The 26,634-nt window shown below is 43.5% G+C and overlaps 1 protein-coding gene across 1 annotated transcript in view; it reads left to right on the plus strand.

The window, feature by feature from the left end:
* The first annotated feature begins 18,697 nt into the window (after positions 1–18,697).
* Grm7 (glutamate metabotropic receptor 7) overlaps positions 18,698–26,634 on the plus strand; it is a 567,359-nt gene continuing 559,422 nt past the window's right edge. Inside the window, exon 1 of the mRNA XM_042680057.1 lies at positions 18,698–19,204. Coding sequence (XP_042535991.1) covers positions 18,698–19,204 — 507 coding nt within the window. The remainder of the gene's footprint in view (positions 19,205–26,634) is intronic.

Here is a 26,634-nt window from a genome sequence, read left to right on the forward strand (position 1 = left end):
TATCAGATCTTCATGTCCTATATCACTTAAATGGTGTGTCTTGTCTGTGGCTGGAGTGCTTGCTTGCTGTTTGTCAGGACGGGTGACCACCTGAGTTAGGACATAGTGAGTGAGCAGCAGAGCAACTAGGGAAGAGGAGTTCCAGGGAGACATGAAAAGAAGCACTTGCTCATGGTTGTGATGGGAATCTGCTTTGTTCTCACAACTCCGTGCTGCTCACAATTCCTGGCGTGAACCTGCCCCCAAATCCTCCAGCCCAGAACACTCCTTTCCCACCCCCAGGCAACAGGCAACAGGTGCCACAGTTTCTCCAGGCAGGCCACACCTGGCCAGCCCTTAACTTACACAACAGGTTCCCAGAAACAGGCCATTTGGGGCCATGACCACAAACTCTCAGGCATATCCCCAAACGTCTTGCAACTCTCCAGCTACCTTCCATCCTACCTCCTCCCAGGTCCGTCCCCCCCCCTCCCCTCCCATGACTCTTCCTGTCTCCTGAGGCTCCTGGCATCCCTCTTCCATTTCCAATAAAGTTGTGCAGGTCTGTGCAGGTTGGTATGGTATCTTTGACTGTTTTTGTTCTTCTTACCTTTTGAACCGTCCTTGTCCCTAACACAGAGGGCCATCACAAAAGATCCCTAGAGGCTGAGCTTGGGGTCTCCATAGATGGTGGAGTGAAAATAGTAGGGATGGGGCTGTGACTTGTCTCCCACCTGGTGACTTGGAATCCTGCAGTGATGTTCCCATTAGGAGTATTTCTAGACTTCTTGAGGTATTTTCACCGTGGATCTGACAGGCAGGTTTTAGCTCTCAGTGGAGCCTAAGCCAACAGGTTAAAATGCTATTTCTTGTAGCAGACTTTGTAAACAGCAGAAAGAACTGAGTCGGATCCAGACCAACTTTATAGCTAGATAACACAACTTCCAATTCAATGAATAAGGAGAACAGGATCAAATAATCCACAGGGTATACTATAGATGATTCCAGGAACATAATTTTTTTTTCTCTTAGAGTCACAGGTTTCTATCAGAGACAAAAATAGGCCTAATATGCTTGGAAGGAAAGCCTCATATTCTATGTGGCCTGGTCATTTATATGTGTTCAGCAAGAATAATTAATTGAAGGAAAACGAGGCAGGAGGATCTAGCATTCAAGGTTAGTCTTGGCAAAATTATTGAGCCCTTATCTCAAAAACCAAAACAAACCACCACAACAACAAACAAACCCAAAAGGACTAGGATGTGGTTTAAATGAGGCTCTTGGTTCAATCCCCAGTCTAGTAAAATAATAATAATAATAGTAATAGTCCAAAGGTAATCTTGTCTCATGGTGAATACTACATTAAACAGAAAAGTAAAACAAACAAACAAAAAAAAACAAAAACAGGCCCATTGGCTCTTTCTTTAGTTTGCTTTACTGTTGTGCTAGAATGTTTTATATAAACCTCAGATTTTTTTTTAACTATTAAAGACTTTTTAGGGCCAGGAACTTGGTATTACCTTTTTCCTGCAGGCACAATTAGGCAAATTCTTCTCTTTCAGTTCTGTGATGCATCCTAAGATTTGTGGGTTTCTGTTCAGAAGTGACCTTATTGACTTGTGAAAGCTCAGGAAGAGGTAAGTGAGGTAGCAAGCCAACATTTTAAGGGGATATCGTAAGCATGGGGTTAATAAAGTCAATCTCAGTTGCTATAAAGTATCGAGCCATGTCCAATTATTGGCATATTCTCAAATATGACACTTCAGTCAAAAGCTTAGTATACTAGCCAATGTTTCCAATAATGTCCTGTTACAAGGAGAACAGATGCAATTGAACTGAAGCAAAATAATTATATTGTCATGAAAATAGGAATACTTAATAGCAGTTTCTGAGACAGGGAAGTAAGAGATAGGGAAAAAAGATCAATGTTTCATTTCTACATCTAATGGTATAATTTACAAAATACTTGTAAGTTGTAAATAGCTTAAGGGAAAAGGCCGAAAGGGTTCTTCAAATTGAAAAACAAAACATTAAAGAAGTATCAGTATTTTAAATGAAAATGTCCCAATGGGTTTCTAATTAGAGTTCTAGAAATTTCTACAGCAAATAGATTCAGAGAAGAGTCAGAGTAAGAAAGCATCTCTAAATGACAAAGGCTTTATTCTGCTTCTGGTTAAAGATTTTATAATAGTTCCCAGTTGGGAACTATTGGGTACTGGTGGTACATATCTGTAATCCTAACTACTCAGGAGCTGGAGTTATGAGGATACTGATTAAAGCCAGCCTGGTCAAGAAAGTTTTGTGAGCCTCTTATCTCCAGTTAACAACAGAAAAGCCAGAATTGGAGCTATGGCTCAAGCGATAGAGCACTAGCCTTTATCTATAAAACTAAAGAATAGTACCCCAGCCTTGAGTTTGAGCTCCAGGACTGGCATTAAAAAAGAAAATACCACAAGCTATGATCCTTGCATGCATTGCACACAAAGTAATTTCACTTATTATCTTATTAGTCCTATTTCATACATAGATTACAATATCCCGTTATTAGTAACCTCTTTATAGAGAAAGTAAGAATTCAATCATTGTAAGTTGTCTGTCACATACCAACCACACTAGAGAACTGTATGAGTAAATCATTTCATTTTTCAGGTATATGCTTCCATAGTTTTATTTCTCACGTTTATTAACACACCTAAATATGTTTAGCTTCTCTGTGCTTTATGAGACAGTATATAAACTTATGCTTAATAATTAATGATTCAGTAGTTTATTTTAGGAATGACCCAAACATTGAATGACTATTACTAAACTTAATTTAGCATAGCCTTAAACCATTGCAACAATGAGATGTACAAGTTGTTATGTCAAAATGAACTTTACAACTTTGGTGGGGGGGGAGCTGGGGAAGAACGGGTGTGGGGGAGTGGATGGGAAGGGATGGGAAGGGGAAACAAAGGAGGAGGCTACAATGCTTGATAAGAAATGTACTCATTATCTTGCCCATGTCATTGTAACCCCTCTGTATAGTATTTTCACAATAAAAAATAAATAAAAATTTTAAAAAATGCAAGCTCTTAACAAAAAGATTTTGGAAACTGTGTTTAGGCAGACATATTGTAGACAAATAAAGCTAATTATCACCTCCAGTTTTTTCCCTGTAACTATTTCTAACCCAAATAGCATAGACTTTATGTTGGATATTATACTTACTTCTTTTAACTCGGGACAATGAGCACTTTTTATGAAACCAGTGCTATTAGAGTGATTTTACTTAGCAAAGATGTACCCAATTCACATGTAATGGGAAAGCTTTATATTTACATTTTATACTTCTGTGATTTTTTAAAGGAATATTTTATTTGTATAGGTGTTCATTTGCCTCAATCCTAAGTTAAATGGAAATTCTTCAGGAGTTATTTTTTGTTGTTTCCTGTCTTATGGACTGTTAATATATTTTGTAGAATCCCTGGCACTAGATATTGAGGTTGATCTCTCAATCAAGATGATCAAAGATACCTGCGGACAACACTCACCTAGCCATTGGAGGGAAATATCACACTCATCAGAGAAAACAACTGATTTAGCTAAGGTGGAACCAAGATTAGAATTGTGAGGTGTACCTCAACATATTTTTGCATACGTTAGTTCTTCTGTATAGGTATTTGTAGCTAGGTTTTAATAAAGGAATGCAATCACCTATTTTAGAAATTCTTATTTTTTTGAGGGAGGGGACACCGGGGTTTTATACAAGCTGGTTACACACAAAATAACTAGTAATCAGATACATGAAAGGTCGTGTGGCTGACATCAACTTCTGACCAGATGGGCAATTCCTTCCTAGTTGTGCAGAAATCATGGCATTCTCTTTTAATATGGCTCTGTTCTTTGTTAACTTCTTCATATGGTCCTACAGATGTTGGGGGAAAAACAGAATTATATATTTATCTTTGATGTCAGTATCTAGATCATGATAAAGATAAAGGCATCCATCCTTTGTTCTTGCTATTTGGGTGTCCAGCTGTGGGTTTTGCATTACAATGTAGAAAATACTGTTGTGAAGAATGAACCACTCTGCTTGCTAATGAAGCCTCTGATCTGAACCCAAGCCTCTGCTGCCTAAATCCAAATGGAGCCAGCGTCCCTGGGTTCATTCAAAGGCTGGTGCTGGTTGGTTTCAGTAGTTAGGGCCAGTTGCCTTTTGCTTTACAATGAGGAACCACTGTTGTTTCCCAGACACATTTGTTCTTCCTTCACTGGCATAGTTCTGTAGATGATCACTTTCTGAAACCTAACTTGATTCCACCCAGTAAGCTTACTTTTATTGTTTTTAACATATTCTCTATTGGCACCAAGACTTTTATTAAGTTTTCTATTTTGCCCTTTCAAGACTCTGTAAGCAGCCATGACTGCATTTGTTTGTCCTGTTTTCCCTGCAAAGAGCATGATTCTAATCGTAGGAAAAGCCACCACAGCCAAGAAACACAAAATCGTGTTGACTCTCAAATTGAAAGGGTCTCATGAATTCTTTAGGCACCTGAATTCAGCCCAAACTAAGGCTAAATTTTATTTGTCTATCTAGCAACATGACTCAAGGAACCCATCTCTTAGCTTACTCTGATTGGCATTAACATTCTGTGACAATCAAGAGGCATCTGCTGCTTATAGTGAATTATTTCCCTGAGCAAAGTAGATTTTACTTTTTGCAAAGTGATAGCATAGTGACAGGTATGAAGATAAAACCAACAGTTCAAACAAGGAGTAGTTCAGAACCTTAGTGCAGAAACAACGAGCCTATAAACAGGGATGATGGGAGTCATCTGGTGAGTGTAATGTTCAAGGACAAGTGTGTCACTGGAGAAAAGTGACCTGGGCAGACTGAAATAGAGCTGGTAATGGAGGAGGAAAGTATCTTGAATCATGCCACAGGCTCTTTCTCCTGCTCTTTGCCAGTTCTAATGATGGAAATCCAACTGTTTAACCAGTGTAAAAACTAAATGTTTTAATTTTCAATGAGCATTCTTATAAAATCATCAACCAACAGTAACTGAGTTTAACCTGATAAAGACTAAGTGTGTGGACTTAGACCCATCTTCACTCCAGAGGGGAAAAGAAGTAATTGAAGGTCAACTATGTTTCTGTTTATTATCTACCCATGAGAGATAACAAACACCTGGTGGTTTCTGCCTCTGTCTGTCTGGCTTAGCATAGTAAACATGATGTCCTTGGGTTCTATCCTCTTTGCTGCAATGGTTTGTCTGATCTTGGGTTTATTTTTAATGACTCCCGAATACCATATGTATATATATATATATATATATATATATATATATGCACATATATACATACATATATACATACATTATATTAAAATACCGTATATACCCATAAATATCACATTATATGTGTCCATTTGTCTGGTGATAGGCAGTTAGACAGACTGCACATTAGCTGTTGTAAATATTGCTGTGGTAAACATGGCCACCCAGGTATCTCTTTTGTATGCTGATTCCATTTGTATTGGATATATACACTTACCAATCAGATGGATGGTATGAAAATTCTAGTTTTAGTTCAAGAAATCTCCATACTGTCTCACATAGTAGTTGCATTAAGTTCTTTTTCTACTGACACTGATGACTGATTGATTCCTTTTTCTTCTACTCTATTTGCCATTCTATGCTAATAGCCATTCTTACTAGGGTGAGAGGATCCACCATTGCAGTTGGGATTTAAGTCTTCTTGATAGCCAATGGTATTGGACATTTATTTCTTCGTGTACTACTGGCCATTTTGGTTTCTTCTTTTAAGAAGTGTCAATTCAGAACATTTGTTTACTTTGACTACTAGCTTTCAGTTGTTTTATTAACTTTTTAAAAAGTATTTTATGGACCCTATTCCTCCGTCAGATTTATTGTTCTGCTGTGTTGAAGCTTTTTAGTTTCATGCAATCCTGTTTGTTGGTTTTTGCTTTTGTTTAAAATACATTTGGTCAGAAAAAAAAAGCATTGCTTGTACCATATTCTGAAGGTCTTCCCTTGTGTTTTAGTTATTTCAGATTTTCAGATCTTGCATCAAAGCCTTGGGTCTATCTGGAGGGTGACTTACATGGTCATTTTCAGGGTTAAGTTTCAGCGTCTCGCATGTTGATTCCACTTTTTCCAGCACCATTTCCTAAAGAAGCTGTCTTTATTCAAACAAAGTTTTGGCTCCCAAGTTGAGAATCACTTGGTTGAAGATACATGGGTCTGCTTTGCGGTCCTCTATTTCTTTCCTTATGCCCGCAACATGCTGTTTTTGTTCTTATAGCACTGCAGTGTGACTAGAAATTTGATCCTGTGATGCCTCTGGCATTGCTTTTGAGGTCAGCTTTCTTTGATTCTTCAGGATGTTTTGTGCTTCCTTGAAAATTTTAGGGTTCTTTTACTTAGTTCCTTAAAGGATGTCATTGGTGTTTTGATGGAGGTTGTATTGACTCTGTGGATTGCTGGAGTCATCTAAGTATTTTAACCATATTAACGTTTCAGGCCATGAACATGGGAGATCTTTCCATCCTTTAGTGTCTTCGACTTCTTTCACGAATGTTTTATAATTTGCATTGTAAAATTTGTGGAAACAACTTCAGGATATTAAGTTTGCTTGATAGACCTTCTTCACCCCTAGCTTTGCTTAGGAAATGCAAATTTACCATCCAATGTGTGAAAGTTAAACCTTGTCCTACACATAGAAATATGGAGATGCATACAAAGATAATGTACGCTTAATAAAAATAGATTTTACACTCCCCCCAAATACACTAATAAAATCTGACAAACCAGTCACTTACTCACTACAACTATTCACACAATCACTACTGATTGTATGAGTGAGGCCTGACGTGGTTCACACACAAAACTATTTTGCACAAAATCATGGGATATTGATTACCTCTTGAACAGCAAGGATGAGAAGCAAGAGAACAAATGCTTTTTATGACATTTTATTTTGTTGTAAAGGTGCTGCACAGAGGGGTTACGTTACTTAAGCAACATAATGAGTACATTTCTTGCCGCATTGTTCCCTACTCTGCTTTTCTCCTACCTTAGCTTCATGTAGTTCCTCAGGCCTACTGAAGCAGGTACAAGGTAGGCCGAATCCTCACTTTTTGAAGGAAACAATGCCTCATATTTCAATATGTCAATAGTGAAAGAGAAGTTCCTATAGCAGTTTCCATCCATGTTTTCTGGGATGTGTCAGGGACCACATTAAGGACTATTAGATTTTTGGAGAAACAATGTATTTTCCAAGAAGCAACACTAATCTCATGAAGAGACATTGCCCAAGTTTGTACTCAAGTCAACGGTTTTAAGAATCATGACAGGTGAAGTGGCGCTGTAGCTCAAGTGGTAGAGCACTAGCCTTGAGCTGAATTGCTCAGAGCCAAGGCCAGGCCCATAGTTCAAGCCCCAGGACTGACAAAAATAAATAAATAAATAAATAAAATGAAGAAAAAAAAAGAATCGTGACAGGTAATTAGAACTGAAAGAAAATTCACCACTCAAAATAAAGTCACATCACTTCCCAGATGAGACAAATGTGTAAGTTGAAATTATTCAATGTATCAGTATGTGATTTTTTAAACTTTCCATCATGTATCTTGATGTATAATTATAGATAAACAGAAGTAAACCGGTTTCTAAAATAACAATCACCACAGTTGAGATATGTGATACTTCTATTATGTTAGACAATGGAATATGTGTTACCACTTCATCTGCCCATTCCCACCTCCAGACCTCTGCTGATCAGCCGTCACTTTTCTCAAATGGCAAATAAAAGATATCATATAGGAATATTTTTTCCATCTTCTTCAACTTGTTATACTGATTTTGTGTGTAGCATGTGTATTAGTAGTTGTTGTTCTTCCTAAATGAATATTATTCTAATTTGTTGGAATATATGGTGTTTAGATCATTTGAAGTTGTTTGAGTTGTTTCTGTTTCATGGGCATTTGAAATATTAATGCCATGAACATTTTTATAGAAATCTCTGGACTTTAATCTTTGTTTTTCCTTCGTAGAAGTGAAAACATTGAACTGCACACCAAAGATACGTATAAATTTACAAGAAACTGATAAAAAGTTGTCTGGAGTGATTACTCCATTTTACATTCTGACTAGTATGGGCCAATGTACCAGATTTGTTGTTGGTGGGGGTGGTTTTGTGTTTTGGCAGTGCTGAGGATAGAATTCAAGACCCTGGCTTACTAGGCTGGTGCTCTTCTGCTGAGCCATGCCCCCAAGATTTGGGCCACACACCAGGGCACTTTTAGTCCACACCTCCAACATCAAAAGTATCAGTGTTCACTCACCCTTCATATACTTGGAATGCTTAGCAGTTCTTATTTTAGCCACTCTTTATGAAGTGGTATCTCCTAGTTTGGGCTTGTCTCCAAAAACAGGGATAACTAATTTTTCATCTGCCTTCTTCCATCTGTAGGTAGATCTTTTTTGGTATATATATACACACATAGACATGTACATATATGGGTGTGTGTGTGATTATTTATTCTTAATGTGTGTATTATAGAATAACCTGATTTATGTACAAGTTCTTTATCAAATTACATTTTATGAAATTTCCTCCATTCCCGCTTTCCCCTCTCTTGTTTTCGGAAAGAGTCTGTGAAAGATTGATGCCTTTTCCTTAAATGTTTGATTAAATTCATCTGGACCTGGAATTTTCCTTTAGGGAATGATATTCTTAAATATATTATTTCATATGTCTTATTTTAAACAGCTTTATCGGGATACGTGTTACTTATGAAATCCATCCATTTCAAGTGGACAATTTAATAATTTTTTCCCTAACTTTACCAAGTTGTGCAACCATCACCATAAATCAGTTTTAGAACACTTTTGTACCTTTAATAAGATCTCTCATGCCCTCTTATGGCTAATTTCCATTCCAGCCACCTGCCAGAGGCAATAGGAAGAAGGCTTATAATCATAGAGTAGCTTAAAGACACATAAAGGCTTGCAGAACTTTTTGTTTCATTTTTAGACAGTTTTGGTAAAATGGGGCTCTCGATGAATTTATTTCCTGTCATTGTCCATCTTTGGACATGAAATTGTTCGTTCCATTTCCTTATCTTTAAGAAAATGAATCTTGGATCTAGAGGGATGTTGTCTTTGTTCAAAGATTATCTTATTAGCAGACATTTGTTGTAAAAACAGGTTTTATTATGACAAGTTAAAATTTATGTACAATGGACCTCATCAACCTCACCTGAACGCTCGGCACCATTGTCTGCTCTCCCCTCCTCTGTCCTTAAAACCGTCTGAGGGGCTGGGAAGCTGGCTCCGTGGTAGAGCGCTGGCCTTGCATGCCTGAGGCCCTGGGTTCCATTCCTCAGCACCACATAAGCAAAAGAAAAAAGCCGGAAGTGGTGCTGTGGCTCAAGTGGTAAAGCGCTAGCCTTGAGCTGAAGAGCTGAGGGACAGCGCCCAGGCCCAGAGTTCAGGCCCCACGACCGGACCCAAAAAACAAACAAAAAAAACACAATCTGAACATGTTTCTGTTTCCATACACACTAATACAGTCCTCTCAGCACATTCCACTTCTCTATTCACTCTCCCTTTCAAGTGACACTCTCTCTACAACAGACCTGGCTTTAGAGGTGCTGTATTTGTTTAACTCATCTGATTAGTTAGCTTAATAGCCTGTTCACAAGACCCCTTGCCATGTAACAGGATAGATTTAGGGCAATTTTAATAGTCTGTCTACTTTGTCATTGTTTTGGGTTTACACAAGAATCCCCAAATCTATCTTTCCAAATTCAGTTTCAATTGAATAGTTTACCCCAGTTTTATACATGGTCTTAAAATATGGATTGGCTTCTGTATTATATAAACTGTAGCTAAGGTGTGAGTATTTTATTGTCATTCTAAAAAATTGTTCCATTTTGTCTTGCCAGGCATGAAGTTACTTGCACGTCCACGTAACCCTTCCTAAGCTTGCTTCTCCTGCTTTTCCTTTGAGTGAGTTTTTGAGCCCTACTGCTGGAGTTTACCCTCCTTCCCAGGAGGGTAAACTAAAGCTCTGAGTTCTCCACTCTGGAAGCTCAAATCTCAAATATCTTCATGGCCTGTGTGGGCTGTGCTGCCATTCTCCAGTTGTTGCTGTTATTGTTTTTCTGGTGTTTCACCGTGTGTGTGTGTGTGTGTGTGTGTGTGTGTTTAACAAATTAATGTTTGACTCAACTTCAAAAGAACCTTCTATTATTTTCTGGCTGCATGTGAGTGCGTGTGTGTGTGTTTGTGTGTACAAGTGTGCATCTCTGTGTGTGGTGGGGAGACCTTTTTTCTGTCTGCAAATAACAGTTTCCTTACCCTTCTTAAATTCATCTCTGTCTCCTCCCGTTTCTTTATTAACTGTGCACAGCTTGAGTTTGGGCAGTGACACCAAGCAGGAGGTCAGGACCTTCAGAGAGCACCCCTCCGTGGTTCCCCCTCTTTGGGGAATCACAGGCTTGAGCTGCTGGTTACCACATGTTTCCAAGGGACCCTTTTCTGTGGCAGCAGGTGGAAGGGGAAGTCTGGCCCCCAGTTAGCCTATCATGGCTGGAAATGGAAGTCCTCTCGTAGAAGGATTGGAGGAAAGAGAGGCCACAGAGTTGCTCCTCTGCACTCTCCCCACAGCAAGGAGGGCAGATTCCAGTGCTCATGGGTTATGGTGGGTTTTCTGAGGCAAGGACTGTGGAGTGGAATCTGTGTTTCTGGCTCGTAAAAGCTATAGCAGGATGTGGCCCAGGAAGAGAGTTTTAAAAAGGACAAAGAAGCAGTTCTAGGTGAGGGTGCAGGGTAGTTACAGTGGAAGCGTGCATCAAGAAATGGAAACTGGGAAAGACTGACAGGGGAGAGAATTGCTCTACCTCTTTTATTTTCACTTCTGAGATTTGAACTCAGTGCCTCAGCACTCTACCACTTGAGCCATACTTGTGGCCCTTTTGGCTGTAGTTGCTTCTCCAGTTAGATAGAGTCTCATACTTTGGGCCAGACTGGTGTTGGACTGCTATACTCCTGCTTCAACTTCCTGCATAGTTGGGGTAGCAGATGTATGCTACTGTGTCCAAACCCATGTTCTGCCTATTATGTAGACTGTACCTATAGTTGTGGGAGGGAAAAGGAGGCAGCGTTTATATAATTGGGTGCCTATAATGCACTGGACTTACCTTGAACTTGCTCCTCCGTGGAGTAGCTCTGGAAACACCTGCGGATGTGGACCAACACTTAGTTTACATCATAGAGAAATAGAGTGTGCTCATTACAAGTATGGCTGCAGATAGATGTGCGTGAGCTCTGCTTCTGTAGCCACAAGTCACCCAGCAGGATAATTGAAACATAGACCTTGGAGATAGGCCTTCTGAGTTCAGATCTGAGATCTGGGACTGCCTGGCTCTATTTTTAAACACCATTTGGGCTTAAATTCTTTATCACAAAAATTGAGAGGATGATCGTAATACCTATCTCATATATAGGGGATTAAATAAATCTTTAATTAAATAAGTCTTTAATTTACCATAAGGATTAAATAAATCAACATGAATAAATCATTAGAAGAGTGCTAGAGTGGAAGTAAGTGCCTGATAAATGTTGGTTGTTAAAATTATTTTCGTGCAAACTTAGGATAATAATATTATTAACATAAAGATCTATTAAGCATAGAAATAAACTAGGTCTCTGCTATATTTACTGACCATTTCAGTGTCCAATACATAGTAGATGTTCACTAATCACAGTGTTACAAATTGCTCTCAGTTGATTTGATACATGCAGAAGGTTCCAATCACAGATTCACATGAGTCTTTTAACTACAAGTTAGCAGGTATCAAGAAGACAGCATTCATATGGACTGACTGGTTTTCTTTACCTGACAATTTCCCTCCCTTCCCCTCCCCTTCTCTCTCCTTCCCTTTTCCTCGCTCCCCTTCCCTCCTCTTCCCTTTCCTTTTCTGCATTCCTTTCTTTCCTTTTGACACAGGGTCTTCGTGTGTTGCTCTTGCTGGCATTGAACTTGGCATCCTTTGGCCTCAGACTCTCAAAGTGGGGATCACAGGCATGTGCCACACAGTGATGATGTCATGTGGTCTGAATCTTAAGTCTTTTATTTATTTATTTGTTTTGGTCATGGAGCCTGAACTCTGGGCCTGGGTGCTGTCCCTCAGATCTTCAGGTCAAAGCTAGCGCTCTACCACTTGAGCCATAACGCCACTTCCAGTTTTCTGGTGTTTTTTTAATTGGAGATAAGAGTCTCATGGACTTTCCTGCCTGTATTGGCTTTGAACCTCAATCCCCAGGTCTCAGCCTCCTGAGTAGCTAGGGTGACAGGTATGAGGCACCAGTACCCGGCTTCAACCCTAAGTCTTAACTTGAGCTCTTATTCAACTAGGCGTTTGAAGGCACTGTGATTTTGACCTCTGTGCTATAGTCTCAAGTTCTGTAGCCACATCAAGAGGACCAGACATACCCACTCTGAATGTTAGTCCGACAGATCTGAACTCAACCTGGACTATCTTGACCTCGCTTTGCTTACCAGGGAAAGAGGAGGTCTCAGTGCAGCCAGATCTAGCTGTGCGGCCATACCTGGTTTGGCCAGGTGTGGGTGGCATATTCACTGACAGGTCTACCTCAACTTGTGGAGATGGGAAAGGTGCTTTCCAGAGGGAACGGCTCAGGAGGTCTCCAGAGGAAGACCTTCAAGACAAGCCTCATCTAGAAACTTTTCAAACAGGGACTCCTTTTTGCCTAGTAACTATGTCAAGTCCTTTTTGTGTTGGACTTGCACCTCTGGAAGGAGCAATGAAGCTTTTAGAAGGGCAATGTAAAAGATAATTGGAGTGCAGTTAACTAAGGAATCACTTGTTTTTATAACAGCAATTTGTCCCAAAGTTGTTCCTGGTTTCTACCCAAAAGGCAGGATAAAGAGGTTGTCCCTGTGTGTAAACAGGAGAAATACATGGAATTGTGGAGCTAAGGGAAGAAAAAAACCTGGGGACTGGGTTCTTGAGTTGGGTTGTGAGATCAGACTTTCCTTGTGGCTGGCCAGTCATTGCATGCAAGTGACCAGCAGACCTGCAGGAGGTGACAGGTGAGCACAGTAGAACCACAAGGGAATTGGCACAGAGCATCTCGAGGCCAGACCTGAGACATGAGCTCCTCAGACAAGGAAATAGTAAGAAAGGCAGTCCACAGGAGCAAAGCAAGGGGCAGGGCCTTTATTATAGTATAACTTCCTTTCATGTTTCTGTGCCTCCATCTCCTGATCACCAAAAACCCTGTTACTAATAATGTCACGTATGCCATAGGTAGACAGCATAAGGATTACTTTAACATACACAATGCACAGTACCCAGGAAGTACTTGGGAAAGGTAAGCTCTTGGTAATATTCTTCATTCATATATAGCAGACAACCTTAATATAAGTGCATTAGCATATTTATTAATGGTGACATAAATACTTTTAATAAGTTTGCATGTGTTCGGCTGCAAGGAACAGAAAACTCAAGTAACACAATTCTAACCAATGAGTATTTCTTAGTTTATGGGGGTTAAAAGGTGGAGCGCTGGGTTTGTTTTGGATGAGGAATGCAAGAGCCCCTCTCTGTGTATTGGTATCATCTTCAGGCAACTAGTGAAGGCTACAAAATCCCTGGTGTCCTACTGTGTGTGCCCACAGACAGACCACTGGGCAAGAGCCCAGGAAATGCTTTTGGGAATTCCTATCACCTTTGCCCTGTGTGCTGATGGTTTGCCTCTCTAAAAGAACTACTAGAAACAGAGGGTCCAGTCCCAAAACACCCTTCACAGGCTCTGAGCTCTGATTATCTGTGCATCAGGGGTGCAACACAACTAAATTTGCAACACAAATTAATATTATGTAAAGGTGTAGCCTAAAGTGGAATATTCTTTCTCTTTCACAGGAAAAAAATGACTCGAACTCCTAGTGTGATGTAAATGTGAGATGTTCTCTTTCTTCCTTTCCTTCTTTTCTTTCCTTCTTTTTCCTTTCTTTCTTTCTTCCTTTCTTTCTTTCTTTCTTTCTTTCTTTCTTTCTTTCTTTCTTTCTTTCTTTCTATATGTATATACATTATTTTCTTTAAGTAGTTGTGCAAAGGAATTGCCATTCAACAGAGCAGTATAGGAACACAGTGCCTCTTGATCATTATCACCCCTTTTAACATTCCTACCCACCCCTCCTACCCTACCCCAGATTTTGTCTTTCAAAGTAATGGCTGAGTCCCTGCAGGAAGAATACAATAGAGTGCATTAGCAGAATTAGTAGCAATCCTCCAGGACTGCATTGCACATTACAAATTAGATTTAAATAAGTACAGGGGGAAATAGAAGCATATCCTGCAGAAGATAATGGGCAATGGAAGAATAAAGGACATAAATGGTACTAAGTTGACCTAAGAAAGCAAAAATCCTAAGAATTGGAGTTAGGGCTGAGATCTTAACTTTGGTTAGACATGTTTGTGAAGCCCTGAGTAAAGATGGATGATAGATGACTCCTTAAATAGAACCAAGCTTGGGAACACAATTTATAATGTGTGATTTGTGTGCCTGAAATCAGAGTCTCCATTCAAACCTAACACCAGACTGCCTTAGTGAGCCAGGCTTGCACAGAGGTTTTCAGTTCATATTTTCAAAAAGAAAAGAAAAATAAAGTGAGGAGGAAGAGAAGGAGGAGGAGGAGGAGGGAAGAAGAGGAGGACGGGAACCCCATGCCATCTGTGAAGTGACTGGATTAATACATAAAGATGAATGTGGTTCTATAAGTCCTGAATGGATGATGATTGTGTAAGCTCAGCATCACTTTCTAGTTACTCTGGTAACGGATTGATTTTGCTTTCGAGGTAGTTCATGGGGTGCTAGTCGCTGGCTAGAGGAAAAAGAGCCCTGTGCCTCTGCCATCCGTCCGCCAAGGCAGTGACCACAGTTACTGGTCCAGGAACGAGGCCTGGACTCCACACATTGACCAAGCCAAGCTTTCGTGAAAGTGGATCACATGCCTTGAGTCTGGACTCTCCCAGGCTTGGAACTTTTTTGAAAGCCAAATATTTCAGACCACATTAATTATCCTTTAATTCCAGAAACTCTGCATGAGCTAAAAGGCCAGTCATTGATCAGCCACCATTGCTGCTCTGCCTACTTTAGGTGTGGGTCACTGTCAGAGAAAACCTGGGCAGAATGTCAGAACCAGCTCCGATTGCCTCAACACATGAGTGCTTCTTAGACACATAACATCATCTCATCGGAAACACTGCCCTGGGTAAAAAGATAAATAATACCCAGCCCTTGCCCTACAGGATCTCAGAATGGAGCAAGGAAAATGAGACAGGCACACAAATGGCTGCAATACAAGGAAGATAATGGCGGCTGCCAGATGTTAGGGGAGATTGAGCAGAGCAGACAGAACTCAGCAAACGGCAGCATTCAACTGCCAGCCAAGAAACATTGAGCGAGCAATGGCCAGTATGAAATGAGGATGGGAAAGAAAAACACAAGACCACAACAGGTGAAAAATCACATGGCATTACTTATTACCTCGCTGATGGTTTTGGTCACCAGTTTCCTAAAACACAACCTGAACTTTAAAAATAAAATAAGGATAATAAGTCTGTTAAAGATTACCTAAGGTACTGGTGTGTGTGTGTGTGTGTGTGTGTGTGTGTGTGTGTGTTGGTCCTAGGACTTGAACCTGAGTGCTCATGTTTCCTTCCTTGGCTTTTTTACTCAAGGCTAGTGTTCTATTACTTGAGACACACCTCCAGTCCCTACTAGATAATATTCTTTTAAAAAATCATGTTAGTTAAAGCCTCACTAAATGAATACATATGTAAGTAAATGAATAAATGAGTGAATGTAGTATTTTATGGCTTTTGTCCCCAAATATGCCTTTCTGTTGTTTATTTCCTTTTCCCCTTCCAAATTAGCAGACGCTACCTCAGTAGGATATCTGCTTCTAGACCTCCCCCTCTTTTGATCAAATATATTAAAATCGCCCAGTCAGAAGTGGGTAATTTAGAATTCAAGTGATAGAAGGAAAACGGAACTAGGAGAGTACAAGGCAGTCCTTCCAGTGACTTCTATCCAGGAGCTCAAATGTTTTACTGAAAGCCCAACCTATTGGTTTGTCTGTCAGTTGGTGTCTCTCTCCATCTATATTGGTTTTTTCCTCTCTCTCTCTCTCTTACTTTGAGATTCAAATATCTCCATTAATATGGAACAGCAGGATGAATCAGGGTCAGCAGGAAGAAGGAAGGACCACTGTGGCATAAGGTTGTGCGAGTTTGGACAAAGTTCAGACATCATATCTGAAGATGATGGATATCCACATTGGGTATGAGAGTTGAGTTGGCTATGAATTACAGCATGGTTCTGTGAATGGTGACAGCAACAATCTTGTTCCTACAAAATCAGAGGAGCAGAGCAGATTTCCCAAAGAGAAACATAGAGTCCATTGAACCAAGGGGCCCCTTTCGTGTGATTCCAGGAGAGCTCTGTTGGTATGGCCCAGGTGGTCTGTTCTTCACCCCCTCTGCCCTCAAAGGGCTGAGGATGAGCCTCCATGACTCTGCCGGGGTTCTGTTAGCATCCTTGAACTCAGCACTTTAGCTAGAAGGGACAGTTGCTGGGATTACTGTGCCTATGATAGTATAGGAAGATGGTTTCATATATATATATATATATATATATATGTATATATGTATATCAAGGATTGTTGGTGATCTTTGAACATCTTGAGCCAGTCGCCTATACGGATTTAAAGCCTTGGACCAAAAAGAACATGGTGGAAGGGACATGGGCTATTTTAATAAGACTTGAGAGCAAAAAGATGCCTTGGAGAGGATCCAATTCAATCTCATCATTTTCCAGATGGGACAAAGTAAAACCCAGACGGGAGAACAGAAATGCCAAAGGCGCACAGGTAGTTGCTGGCAGACACTATGCAGCATTCCAGCACGTGGTGGGGCCATACAACAGGATGGAAGGACTGACCCTTGTCTCTGGTTTTGTCTCCACCCTCTAAGGCCAAAAAGCCTCACCGAGAGTTGAACCGACTTCCAGGAGAAACATTAAATTTCCCTAGGTTGGAATCGGGGCCACTTGTTGCTTTAAGGAGCTCAGTTTGGACAGGGCTGGCAGAACCTTAGTCCCTTCCAAGAAGAGCTTCCTAATGGCCAGGCCCTCTGCCTTCACATCCTGCCTTTGCCCCAGAAAGTTCAGAGCAAAGAAAAAGAAAGATCCAGGGAGAGATTTCTGAGACCCCCCCCCCCACACCCATCATCTCTTCCTTGCTGCTTCCTCTGGGTGTTGGGGGGGAAACGTGTCAGGAGCCCAGAATCCTTTCTGGAAATAGATAGGAGGGAGCCTTCCACCTGTCCCTGCTAGTTACAGAAGAAAGTGCCAGCTGCAGAGTTTTCATCTCTGGTGACAAAAGAAAGGAAAAAGGGATGTCTCTGAGCTTTCGACCACAGTCTTGGTGGGGGGAGGGGGGGAGGGAGGTCCCAGGCCAATTTAGTCCCCAAAGATCAAGGATGGAATCCTTGCTTGGACGTTTTCAAAGAGGCCTGGGCTTTCTTCCTACAGGCTAGCCTAGGTGCCTGGCCCCCCACGAGATACTCAGAGGGCAAAAGATGTTTTTAGAGTCAAGGACTCAGGGACCCCCGTGTCCTATGTAGCACACGCTTTTCGTCATTAAAAAAAAAAAAACACAGGTGGATGTGCCAGTCAGGAAGACTGGGGTTTCCCCAAGTCTCTTCACCTCCCAGTTCCCTCCAGCTCCTTTCCCCCCCCCCCCAGCCCCCCTAGCTGGGATCCCCAGAACTGTGGGCCCGAGAGCTCTGCATTTGAAGAAGGGGAACAGCCGGCCCTAGACATCATCCCCGGGTTGGTGCCGCTGGTACCCAGAACGCGGGTGTGGGTGGAGGCTGAGCGGAGGCTTCCTCCTTAACTGTGCTGCCCCCGCAGCCCCGCTTGGTAACCCGACATCCCTAGATCCCCTGGGGACAACGAAACTCCCCCTGCGGAGGAGGTGGGGAGGGCAGGGGGGGGCACCTGCCCCCCTTCCCAGGCGCCCACCCGGCCCTCCCCCCCCAACCTCAGCACGCAGCCCCTCCTTGCGTGATGATGCAAACCAGTGGGGAGGGCGGTGCTGGCTAGGGTGGGGAGAGCCTGAGAGAGAGAGAGGGAGAGAGAGAGAGCGAGCTCCAGCCTGGGAGCTAGGAGGGGTGGAGGGCGGGCGGGAGGGAGGGAGGGCGGGAGGGAGGGAGTAGGAGGAGGAGGAGAGGGAGCCGAACGACCATTTAAAGCGATAGCAATCCCTGCCCTCTCCCCAGTGCTGGGCTGGTTTGGCGAGCCCCAGCGAGCTGAGCAGCGCCCGCGCGCCAGCGAGCAAGCGCGCCGTGCGCTGGCCCGAGGGGGGGAACCGAACCAAGATCGCTCAGGCGCCCCAGGCTGGCAGGAGCTACGGAGGGGGACCCCATCACACACGCCCTCTCTCCAGCTGCCCCTCCTCGGGTACCTCCCTCCCCCCCCTCCATCTTGCACGGCACAAAGTCCCACCCCGGGCTTCCCCCTAGAAAGAGCTCACCTCCAGGAGTCCCGGACCTAAGCGAGCTCACAGGTCCCCTTCCCGGGGCCGCTGCTGCCGCCACCGCAGCCGCAGCCCGGGCAGCATGGTCCAGCTCCGCGTCCTGACTTTGATGAACTTCCCCTGCTGCGTCCTGGAGGTGCTGCTGTGCGCGCTGGCGGCGGCGGCGCGCGGCCAGGAGATGTACGCCCCGCACTCCATCCGGATCGAGGGGGACGTCACCCTCGGGGGGCTGTTCCCCGTGCACGCCAAGGGTCCCAGCGGAGTGCCCTGCGGGGACATCAAGAGGGAGAACGGGATCCACAGGCTGGAAGCGATGCTGTACGCCCTGGATCAGATCAACAGCGATCCCAACCTGCTGCCCAACGTGACGCTGGGCGCGCGGATCCTGGACACTTGTTCCAGGGACACTTATGCGCTCGAACAGTCGCTCACTTTCGTCCAGGCGCTCATCCAGAAGGACACCTCCGATGTGCGCTGCACCAACGGCGAACCCCCGGTTTTCGTCAAGCCGGAGAAAGTAGTTGGAGTGATCGGGGCTTCGGGGAGTTCCGTCTCCATCATGGTAGCCAACATCTTGAGGCTTTTCCAGGTAGGGTTGTATTTTCTCCCCCTTTTCCCTCCCCTGGTGTGGCTCCCCAGATGGTCTTTAAGGCTGGTGTACACTCCCGGGGAGGGGTACCCCGAGTTCGGATCAGCCAGCTTCCTGGTCCGCATTTCCACCCTGGAAATCCTGCCCAATTCCTCCCACCCCACCCAAGGCGCCCTTCTTTCCCAGCTTCTAGTTGGTTCCTCTTGCATCTCTTCCCCCACCACACACCCCTACCCCACTCCCCCAAGCTCCACTCCTTTCTACCTGACACCAGGGATTTATGACCCCATTTACCAGAAGCAATCTGCGAAAAACAAGGCGATGATTTAAATAGGTTTGCATTAGAGTGAAATATGGTGTGCAAACAGGCTTATAAAATAAGTGCCTCTAGGCTTCCGGGGAGGGAGAGCAGGCTGGGTGCCTGGACCGTGGAAAACCAGATGAAAAGATATTTTGGAACTGGGTATTTCCCAAGCCCCCCTCCTCCTCCGGCGGCTCCCCACGCCAAAGGCACCTGGGAAACCTCCACTCCTTGGAAACATTTCCAGAAGACCTTAGCCTCCGTCACTTCTTCCATTGAGGGCTTGATATTATTATTATTTTAACCTAGATCGGGACATTCGTGTTGCCTCTTTCCTTCGGGTTGGGTTTCTGACCTGTAGAGATCCTGGGGGGGGGGGGGAAGGGCAGGGGGACCCTCCCAAGGTGGGGCACAGTGACTTGATCCCCCCCCCCCACGTGGTGGATGGCTCTAAATTGCATTTGGCTCCAGTTTTCTCTGCCGCTCCAGCCGCCCTCCTCTCAGCCCTGAGATGAGCTCATGCGAACTGCACAACCAAATTGCTTTCCCTGCCTCCTCCCTAGCCCGCTCTCCCTCCTGCGACCCCCCTCCCAGTGGGGACTCCTAGCTGAGAGGCTTGATTCTGAGCCCTGGAGGAGAAGATCGGCCGCCCCCCTCACCCCTGCCGCTGGGCAGTGGGGGGGGGGGTGCTGAGCTGGGGTCAGGGTGGGGGGCGATTGCAAAGATAGGAGGATCGGGACTTGGGGAGCCAGTGGTGGGTTCTACTGCGGCGCCCTCTTGCCTTGGTTCATGCGCCTGTGCTGCACTGAATAGAAATGGATAGCTTTGGGGGTTCCGAAATTGAGTTTCAGGGTCAAGACCATAGTAGTTCCCTTCTCCCAGACTCTCCCTTATGGATGCTTCTCTCTCTTGTCTGCTTGGCTCTGTGTTTTTCTTTCTTGTCCTTTTTGTAAACCCCACTCTCCCCGGTATCAGCCTCAGCCTTGCCCCCTCTTCCTTCCCGGCCCTCCAAGTTCTTGATTCCTCTGTTCTGCCTGGAGATGACCCTTTCCCAAGGGAAGGTTCCTCCGTCTGGGGGGAGGTAGCCCAAGCCGCATTCATCTCCCGTCCAGTGGTGCCAGGTGATCCTGATTGCTGCTGCCCACCCCTGGAGAACCTGCTTCCCCTCAAGGGCTTTTCCTAAGGGGTGGATTTCAGGAAGGCACTGCCTGTGAGGGCCTGAGGCCGGTACCCCAGCACCACCAAGAGTGCAAAGTTTATGTTCAAGCAGGAGGGGAGCACATCCAAGGCTATATAGCCCCTAGTCCCTCCCCCGCCCCCCATCTTTTCTCCCTGACTCCTGCTGAGGCAGCATGCCTAGAGCTAGGTAGATCTTTGCAACCCACGAAGTGCTTTGGAGGCAGACTTCCCACCGAACTGGGGATTTTGTAATCAAAACTCAGAAGCAATCCTTTCTTCTTTGAGCCTACAGCGGGACAACTTGAGGGGATTTTCTATAGAGAAGATGAGCTCAGACTCAGCGGCCTGAGAACCACTGAGTGTGTGTGTGTGTGTGTGTGTGTGTATGTGTGTGCACAGTGTGCAGCCAGAGGGGAGCTAGTGTTTCCCACTGAGCCCTAGGAGGCACACCGTGGGTTTAGAATTTAAAAATTATCCAGCTGCCTATTTCTCTCTTCACTCACAGCCTTGACATGACTGCAGATAGATAGGCCTGCTTGTCTTTAAAAAAATGTTGAACTCAAGAAAGCCATTACAGATTAGGTTAGAAACTGTGTTTGCTGAATGTGATTTCAGGGGAGGAGGATTCTCCTTCTAGTGTCTGAATCTCAGTCAACTTACAAGGAAACAAATGGCTGATCTTACACTCGTTCCCTGAGCTAGAGAGGAAAGGAAGAGCAGAATGCCAATGTGAGTGAGCAGGGTGGATTTGGACTAAAACCATTGCGAGAAAAAACACTGTCATTTTCCTCTCATTTGCAAATTGCAGCTATTCCTGTGGGATTGAAGGGGAACTGAGGGCCCTCAGTTTTCAGCTGCATTTGTGGAGAGGAGGCTGGAAGTAGTATAAATGCACCAACTTGTAGCTTGTGCTGCAAGCTGCTGATAAATGGTTGGTGTGCTATCCTGGTTAACCATTGCTCATGTAGAAGTGTGTGTGTGTGTGTGTGTGTGTGTGTGTGTGTGTGTGTGTGTGTGTGTGTGAGAGAGAGAGAGAGAGAGAGAGAGAGAGAATGAGACAGAGAGAGACAGAGAGATACAGTGGCTTTTTGTTTTGCCTGTGATTTTAGGAGCTCCAATCCCTAGTTTTCCAGTTTCTGTCAACCTGCAGGAGAGAATAACACTCCACCAACCCGTTGTGAATAGGTGCGTTCAATGGAATGGAGGGGTGGGGGGGGGGGGGAGGGAAAGAAGATAACTGGTAAATCCCATCTAGGATTCCAAGGTTCAGCTCAATTAAAATTGTCCTATATAAAATAAAGTCTGTCAAATGGTTGGGTTGCAGGCTTTACAGTGATTTTTTTCCCTTTCCCCTCAGGCTGCGGCTGGTGGCTGTGGCGGACCATGCCAAACTGATCATCTGAGATATAAATGTATGGTTTCAGATGAGCCTCTGGCAAGAAGGAGGGACTCCATGGGGGTTGCTGATTGCTAGAGGGGGCCCCAGGAAGTAATGAGAGAATAATAGATGTTAAGATTGCTGTGGCTGCTGCCCGCAGAGCCCAGCCCAGGGATGAAGTTCCTTCCCGAAAAGGAGGACTTGGGTGAAGATGAGTACTGAGATGTGAATAGTATCTTTGACTTGGAATTCTCTTTTGGTGCTCCGGGTCAGAGGCAGGAACTGAGGAAGTCCTTCCTAGCTCTAGTCTCTGTATCCCCTGCTGAATAGCTTACTAAATGACAAGACTGACAACAGGAATCATCTCCAGTGGGGTCTTTCAGATCCAGGAATTTGAGGGTAATGAAATTAGCGTGTGTCCAGGGCTCTACCAACTGGAATTAAATCACTGCAACTGACCTGCAGTGCATTTTTTCAGCCCCAAAGAAGCATCAGGGAGGAAGTTCTGGAGATTTACTTCTGAGCCAGAGCAAAAATAATGCTCTCCTAATGCTAAGAAAGATTAAACTAAATTAATATTGACTATGAGCAACATATTTTTTAAAAAAAATAATTACTGAATGGGGATGGCTTAAAGTGAAGCAGTTATATAACATGCTAACTGAAGGCTAAATCTCCCCTGACCACTATATTCTGGGTATAAGGAAGCGATGTTAGAGGGAGAAGGAAAGGGGAATGCTCTTGCTCAAGACTTCTCTGTTACTGACACGGGAACCAACACTCTGAGAGTATAAATTACGTTTGCTGCACCGCGATTGTGAATGAGCAATATTGCACAGGGAGTGACATTGTCCAGGCCATAGTCTGGGAACTGAATGGCATCTGTTGGAAGTCTTTCTTTTCTCCCCAAAGTAACACAGATTGGGTAAAAAAGAAAAAGCCCCTTGACTAGAACAGAATGTACACTTGAGCTTGTGGACAAATAAAACACATTTGTAAATTTGTCAGTGTTTTCCTTGCACGCATGGAAACTATGAAGTAAGCTTTTGAAATAGTATTTTATACATGAGTGCTTATATCCCCCCTCCCTCATAATAGAATAGAACTTGGTTCCTAGGGAAATGTGGTATTATTATAGTAGAGGTTTTTTTTTTTTTTTTTTTTTGAAGCAACTGTAACCTACTCTTTTTCAAATGGCATAAATATAGGTGCCATCACCCTTTGGAATAATCTGTGTAACAGGCTCTGCCTCCAGCCTCACTGTGTTTTAGGAAATTTACCTAACAGATGGTGAGTGGGAATTTTTAAGGGGCATTTTTTTTTTTAAGAGCAGAAAGAGAAGGAGTGAAGACACATATGTACTATATTTGAAGATGTTCCATGTATATGCACAGTCCATATAATTAGGATGCTATCTGCTTGAAGAACAATGGAAAGATAGTTTTATCAACTTCAACTGCACAGATACTCAGTGTTGAACAAACCACAAGTGTTCTCTTCTCTACCTACAGGTTATAGCTTAGATCCCAAAGACCCTTTACGGATTATACAATGTGCTCTGGGCTCAATCTCATCACTCACTAGATAAAATTACCCTAAATAAATAATTTATTTTTTTTCTAGGCTTCAGTTTGCTCCTCAGATTTTTGTTTTGTCCTCAACAATGTGGCTTCTAAAAGTGTCTAAGCTTGTAGTAGTTTAACTCGCCGAAAACTTGGCAGATCTTGACACATCCCCAAGACTTTGCCATCCCAGTTTCTCACTTTAAACTTTCAAGGATTTTGAGGGATTTGTCAGGAATACTTTCACCCAGCTGTTTTGGTGAATAGTAGCCTTCAGATGACCCTCCAATGGCATAAATGGTGGGAGGACCATAAACTTCCAGATTAGTTAACTGGATGATCACACAACACAGGAGGGAGAAGAGAATGGTGAGGTCATGTGATCACTTTTGGTTCTCTGGGGTGACAAGGCTGGACTTCTCTTTGGGAAAGCTGGCCAGTAATGACAGCCTGTCCATGTGTGTGGTCCCAGGGATGAGGCACTTATGTAGCCCAGTTCCAGTGAAGCAGGCGATTGGTTCATGAGTGAGCATCTGGCTTTGTGGACACCAATCAGAAACCTCCCCAGGATGCTTCTCTCAGAGAAGAATAGGAAAGTCCTTTCTTCCTTCTGGAATTTCTATACTGAGGAGGCACCATACTGCGACACCCACTTCAGGAGGAGGTGGTGGGAAGTCTCCAACACAAGGAGAGACCTTCTGTGGTACACAGCCATGCAGAGGTAAACGAGGCTAGGTGATTCTGAGACACCGCCAAAGCCCGTTGATCTAAACTTCTCCAATCCACTTATATCAATAACGAGATGCATTCATGAATTACTAGGACATTTCTTAACAAAACAAGTGTTCGCTGGGAATGTGGCTCAGTGGTAGAGTGCTTGCCTAGCATGTGTGAAGCCCTGGTTTCAATTCCTCAGCACCACATACACTGAAAAAGCTGGAAACAGTGCTCTGGCTCAAGTGGTAGAGTGCTAGCCTTGAGTAAAAGAAGTTCAGGGAGAGCGCCCAGGCCCAGAGTTCAAGCCCCAGGACTGGCAAAAAAAAAAAAAGTGTTACTATGTTGAGTTTGCTTTTCATCATGTGCAATGAAAAAGAGCAGATTTCAACAGATTGGCCTCGATGAAGTGAAAAGTAATAATTTGCTATAAATCGGGATCCCCTAGCTCAGGTTTGGGATGCTCCAGAGTCTGTATTGTCCTCACTCTACCCAGCATGGACTGCAGTAACATGCAGCACTTGGAATTGCATTCTCCCTATCTTGATGCATGGAGAGAGAGAGAGGACCAATAATTTTTGTGTAAACTGCAGCCCGTAGGCCTGCTCTCGGATAGGTTTGGAACTGTAGTCAGTTTCTTTCATTAAAGCAAATCTTTTGTTGCTCTCCCCAGGGCCCAAAAACATTTTCATGGCATAATGGAGTACAAAGTACATTAAACTCTTGGGTCTCTGTATAGTAAGCAACAAGCCCGATCCCCTTCTCATCCCCTTTCCTTTAAATAGGCAATTAGGCACCCTGGCAAAACCATTTTCCCAGCAACTGAAATGCATATATGATTAGTAAGGACAGTAATGGAACATATAGTCAGACTAATTAATTAATGGACCGTTGTGAATGAGCACGGTCAATGTGATGCTGTCTGCATTTAAAAATTAAAGAAAGAAAATATTTATTCAGGACAATATGTACATGAGAAGGGTGTTTTGACCTCCCCTTTATTTTGTTGTCAGTTGGCTTTCAATTTAGGGCATCATGCTTGCTAGGTAGGTGCTATTCTGCTGAGTTCTACATCTAGCTCTTTGTTACATTGGTTATTATTATTATTATTACTACTGCTACTACTTTGTTTTCTATTTTGTAATTTTTGTTAGTTGTGGTGCTTGGACTCAGGGCCTGGGTGCTGTCCCTGAGCTCTTTTGCTTAAGGCTAGTGCTCTACCACTTAGAGCCATAGCTCCACTTCCAGTTTTTGAGTGGTTAGTTGGAAAAAAGAGTCTCATGGGGACTTTTCTGCCCAGGCTGGCTTCACACCGTAGTCCTATGATCTCAGCCTTCTGAGCTGCTAGGATTATAGGCGTGAGCGACCAGGCACCTGGGTGGACTGGCATTGATTATTTTTATGGTAGGGTCCTGCCCAGTCATGTGCTTGGGTTTCAGTGTGTCTATCTTAGCTTTCCATTTGTAGCTGGGATGTCAGATGCGCATCATCATATCCAGTTGCTTCTGTGGAGAGGGAAGCCACAGACTTTTCTGCCAGGCTGGCCAAGAAATGTAATCCTCCCAATCTCAAACTCTCTCAAGCCTAGACAGACAGGGCTGTGCCACCATGTTCAGCTTGGTTTTGAAAAACAGTCTCAAGAACCTTTCTGCCTGGATGTCTACTACCATTCTTCCAAACGTTAGGATTATAGATATGTGTGTCACTGGTGCGTAGCTTAGACCTCAGTTGCTCTCTGTCTCTCATCTTAAGTAGTTATACAACAGAGTTATTATATGATTACAAAGTATCTTGATTAATGTCACCATTTTCATCATTCTACCCCATCCTTCCCAAGCCCAACGCCCTCTGCTCAGTTTACTTAATTTTGTAGGATGTGCCTTGAATTCTGCCTCCTTTCCCCTCTTTATTCATCCACCCCCTCCCATCCTTGACCCCATCCCCAACTTTTATGACCTGTAGCCTATCTTTCACTTATGTAACACAATTCTTAGTGACATTCCTACGTTTCCCAGCTAATCCCCGTTCACTTATGTTTACTATTTAATGTTCCTTGAATGGAATTATTTGGTTGTGAAGTCAAAATAGAGCATATGACTTTACAACGATCCAGGGTACCTGTCACATTTAATCAGTCCTGATTTCTTTGTCATAACACCAGTAGTAGTAGTAATAGTAGTAGTAATAGTCATAGTAGTAGTAGTAGTAATAGTAATGGTAAGAATTGATTCTTTATTGTGAGCCACTGTACCACATACTACTTGAATGCTCAGCCACTCCTGTTGTCCTGTTGCAT

The sequence above is a fragment of the Dipodomys spectabilis genome, unplaced genomic scaffold (assembly GCF_019054845.1).
Source record: "Dipodomys spectabilis isolate Male_0828 unplaced genomic scaffold, ASM1905484v1 ptg000054l, whole genome shotgun sequence".
Lineage (NCBI taxonomy): Eukaryota > Metazoa > Chordata > Mammalia > Rodentia > Heteromyidae > Dipodomys > Dipodomys spectabilis.